Raw genomic sequence first — 5065 nt, forward strand, 5'->3', positions numbered from 1 at the left:
GGTAAGAGCGGGCAATGTGCAAAGAGTACTTCACAAAAGTTAAAGGGAGGAAGCATTATAACTGCTGGAAAATACTTGGGGTAGCATTCTTACCCATCACTATTCAGCCAATTTGTCATTCTAGACAAAGGCTGGTTTTATGCAAATCAGTACAAGCCCTACTCATCATGGGAACACAACCTTCTGAACTGCCAAAGGTGGCCCTCTTCAGAAACGACCATATGCATCCCCGGACCAGATTCAGCTTTAATAGACCCCACCAGTTAGGTATAGATTGAATCCTGTGCCACAGTGAGAAAGAGACCCATTTCCGGACATTAAAAAAAGCACACAGACGGTGATAGGAGGAATGGTTGTAAATTGTGTAAGTTCTGCCAATCACTTTGGGTGGTATTCCAACCAATTGTTTATCACCCATTGTTCCACACTAGACAAAGGCCCACCTTGTCAAAATTATTACTGGCCCTGCTCCTCATTGGAGAAGTCCAAACGAAAATGTCAGGCGAGGCCCCCTCTGGAAGGAAGCACCAGCAACTCCAGAGCGGGGCTGCAAAGCATAATCAGCTGAAGCCAGAGCCATTGTTATGCCAGGGTTTGCAAACATAATACCTACAATTCCCACAGTATTTCCACAGTATGCCAAAGAAAGCCACCTTATACTAGTCCTACAATAATGGATAATGCATAGAATGTCCACAACTAAAGAGGCCACCATATGCTTTAAATAGTCACAAAATGACAATAATTTTTATGTTAGATATGACTTCTAAACAACTACAATGCTCACAATATTGCATAAAAAGAGAGTTTCAACAGCTCCCATCATTCTCATCAATCTAGAATAACCACAACATTCCAAGAAGGGCTACTACAGGGATTAGAGTTCCCACAGTGTATCATGGAGGGAAACATTTAGATAGAACCACTAAAACACATATAATGTCTACTTTATAATTAGCAGGACATAACATGCTATGGCATATGCCACTGGGCTGCACAGGTGTGTGTGCCTAGCCCCGTCTATGGTAGGCTGTTTAATTGAAAAGCCAGATGATTGGCTTGCTGTGGAATTTAAGATGAAAGGAGGAGTCTCTGACGTGGATAGGGAGGTTGATCCATGCATAAGGATTGATGTTTGTGTATGTTCGTCATCTTGATCTTGTTCTGCTTATGCAAGGGATGTGTGAGAATAGGAGCTCTGCAGAGCAGAAGTGTCTGGGTAGGGGGGCCTGAGTTGTTAGTACCTTTTATGTGTGTGTGAGACTTTTAATCTGGCGTGTTTGTGTATCAGGAGCCAGTGTAGTTCCTTCAGGTGTGGTGTGATGCAAGTTCTGTGTGGGAAGTTGAGTCTGGCTGCTGAGTTCTGGATGGTTTGTAGTCTTCTACTCAGTTTCTGTGTGGTCCTGTCGTAGAGAGTATTCCATAGTTTAACTTGCTGGTGATGGCATTGACTTGTGCGATCACGGCCAGTTTGCTGTCGATGATTATTCTGAGGTTCTAGGCAAGTTTTCTAGATGTGGGCGTGAGGTTGAGTTTGGCCAGCCACCTGTTGGAGTCTCTTGGTGACAGCATAAGCTTGAGGCAGTTGCCTTTCATCCAGTGAGCAGCTTTGATCATGCAGGCAATGAACTTGTGTATTTTACTAGGACTCTCATTGAACAGAGAGAGATCATGTGTACGTTGAAGAGGGTGTGGCCGATCCACAGATGAGTTTGCGGGCTCAGAGGAGTAAGGTGGCAGGGTAACAGCTGGTGTTCTATCTGTTAAGAAGGAGCAGATCTAGAGGACACTGGGTCTTAGAATGCTAACTTCATGCAGGTCTCTGATGAAAAAGGGGTGTCAAGGATCTTGTTGATGTTGCCTGTGGCAGCGATGAGCGGTGTTTCTGTACTGTGGCTGGGCTTGAATCCAGACTCTGTGGTGTTGAGGAGCTGGTGGTCTCTGAGGTGGTCAATGAAACATCAGTTGAGGCGTTCCCTGGAGACACTTGCTGCTTATGTACAATCTGTAGTTGGAAGGAGTCTGTGAATCTGGGAATCGTTCTTATAGTTGAGGCATGATGGTGTCATGCTTCCATGTGTCTGAGAATGTGGCAGAGTCAATGGAGGTGTAGAGGATGAGGGTTAGTGCTTTTCTGTACAGTAGGCCGTTAATGAAGGCCTGGTGGGGCAAGGGTAAGAGGGAGCACCCGATTGAATGGTTTTCATGGTAGTAGTGATTTTGAAGGTGGTGATGCCAGGCAATGAGGTCAGGGTTTATTTATCAGCCGTGATATGAAGTTGACTTGCGATGGTGATGAAGTACAGTTGATGGTTGAAATTGCTTTATATGAAGGTAATCTTGTTACAGAACAATTCCAAGAGCTTATTGCAAAGATCTTTTTAGGGGGCAATATTGCTGGAGGTGGCAGGAGGTGCATTGAAATATTTGATGTTGCTTCTGCGAGTCCTGGCATCAATGCGATCTGCACTTTTCAGTAATTTTTTTTCTCTTGTATTTCTGTTTTGCTTAACGCTATTATTACCTCTTTTTCATGTTTTGCTTTTTATTCCATCTTAATCATAGTCTTCATTTACCTCTTACCACCTTTTTTCTTTGTCATTTTAAGCTTTCTTTTATTCTTTCTTTCATTTTCAACTATCCACAATGTCCTTATTCCAGGTTGTAAATTTCAGAATAGATTACAATACATGTTCTACTCTTGTTTCCTTTCTTTAAAAATCCAAAGTTTCCAAAGAGTGGAGAGTGGAGAATGCCAACATTTGCCAGATTGCTGACCTCAGAAGAAGGGACCAGATCTCCTTAACCAGACATTCTCTATACTAACTGGCTGTAAAAGATCACATCCATTTGAGGTAGAAGTCAGCATTCTAAATTGATATCATTCTTTCTTTGTAAACACCATTTTTTACAGTCTCTGAATTGCCATATTTGGTGTTAGGAACAGTTGGAGCTCTTAATCTCCAATTACAAGCTTTCACCAAAGAATGACAGAGCTTTTCCTCCTGTAGCCCCCAGATCTGGAATTATCTATCCTCTGAAATAAGGAATATGTCTTTGTATTTCAAGTTCACTGCCATAGTGGCTTCTTTGCAGCACTCTGATTGGGATAATTTAATATTTTCTATCGCCCTTTAACATCTTTATTGTATTAAATTGCTCCTCAAGGAAGGGGGGTGAGGAAATTATATTTATAATTACAAAAGAGAAGCACATATAAATAATCTGGAAGTAAAGCAGGGCCATTTTCTGCAGCAGCTGATTTGTGATCCTTATTCATCACTTTTTATTTTCTTTATGCCAACAGACAAAGAGTGGTGGCTTAATGGAGAAGTGGAATGGGAGTTCAGTGACAGGCTTCCTGCTACTGGGACTATCTGAGAAACACAACGTGAAGATCATTCTCTTTGTGTTATTTTTAATGATGTACATGATCACTGTCATTGGAAACATTTTCCTGATCACTGTCTGTGTTTGTGAGCCTCGCCTTCATACTCCTATGTACTACTTCCTGGGTAATCTCTCCTTTATTGACATCTGCTACTCACTGACAGTTGTCCCTAATTTGTTGAACCAACTCATTGCCTCAAGAAGAATGAGCTTCTCTGGATGTGCAGCTCAAATGTACACTTACCTTTTCTTGGGCGGTACAGAATGTGTGCTTCTAGCGGTTATGGGCTATGACAGATATGTAGCCATCTTGTTTCCCTTGCGTTACACGTGTATTATTAACAAATCAGCATGTATTATATTAGCAGGCTTCTGCTGGGCAAGTGGATGCCTAGTGGCACTCCTAGACACTGTTTTCACACTGCAGTTGCCTCTCTGTGGTAACAATGTTATTGACCATTTCTTTTGTGAAGCCACAACTTACATAAAGATGGCATGCGCTGATGCTTTTATCGCTAAGATGGTGATCTTCTCTGTTGGGATCTTTGTGTTGTTGATGCCTTGCATATTCACCTTTATGTCTTACATCCGCATAATTTTCACCATTGTAGGAATTCAATCTTCTGAGGGCAGGTATAAAGCCTTTTCCACTTGTGCCTCTCATTTGATTGTTGTCACCATCTTCTATGGCACTGCCATCTTCATGTACATGAAACCAGTGTCTAAAGACTCTGGTGGTCTAGAAAAAATGGTGTCCGTCTTTTACACAGTGACCCCGCCAATGCTGAATCCCATAATCTACAGTATGAGAAACAAAGATGTGAAGATGGCTCTGAATAAAGTTTTATGGAGAATTATCCAGCATAAAATAATGCACAAGTAGTTAGTGTGTTCAATAAAGATTGCATTTAAAGAATTAGAGTAATGCAGCATCCCACAGAGAATATGAGAACAAACACAAAAAACAGCAGTAAAACTTTTTTGCAGTAGTCACTATCAGTTTTTGACAAATAATATTAGGAGTCATATCATTCTTGTTGGGACACAGAGGGGTTAAAACACATCATTTAAAGCAGTGTGACATAAAGGAATGACCTTGAAAACATGTTGACACTTAGATGCTGGGTACAAATAATGTGGTCAGCTATTATCAAAGCAAGGATATCCAATATAGTCAAAAAATATTTTCAAATATGCTGGTGTTGGAAGTTGGAAAGGGGTTAGAAAAGATGGAAGACCTCAAAAGCCTCTCTACGCACATTCATTTTTTAATTTAATTGTAAAAAGAGGAGCCAGGGTGTAGAATGAGCCGGATGGCAGATGTTTTCATAACCAATGAGTGGGAATGATTATGGGGTTTTGGGGTATGGCTCTCTGAAGCTGCAGTCTAGACTATAAATGATCTCCTAGTTGTGAAGGGAAGATGATTTATACTGCTTGACATCATCTACAGACTTTATCATATGTAGAGACAATCTTGCCACTTATTTGTTCTGTTCTAAGGCATCCATTCTACAAGTTGTGAGTCCTTAATATCGATGGCAGTATATGGATGGTACCAAATATCTAAGCCATAATAAAGTATTGATGTATAGTATATTATTTTTTGTTCTAATATTTGAAGTATAATTAACCTTAACATTGTGGTTGTTAATACCATTTTTATGCTTAAGTT

General features: G+C 40.7%; 1 protein-coding gene across 1 annotated transcript; it reads left to right on the forward strand.

The window, feature by feature from the left end:
* Window positions 1-3325: 3325 nt before the first annotated feature.
* Window positions 3326-4273, forward strand: LOC144763030 (olfactory receptor 2D3-like). The gene has a single exon (XM_078648342.1). It carries the CDS (start codon window positions 3326-3328, stop codon window positions 4271-4273), a length of 948 nt encoding a protein of 315 aa, XP_078504468.1.
* The last annotated feature ends 792 nt before the right edge of the window (window positions 4274-5065 follow it).

This window comes from Lissotriton helveticus, chromosome 6, assembly GCF_964261635.1.
Source record: "Lissotriton helveticus chromosome 6, aLisHel1.1, whole genome shotgun sequence".
Classification (NCBI taxonomy): Eukaryota; Metazoa; Chordata; class Amphibia; order Caudata; family Salamandridae; genus Lissotriton; species Lissotriton helveticus.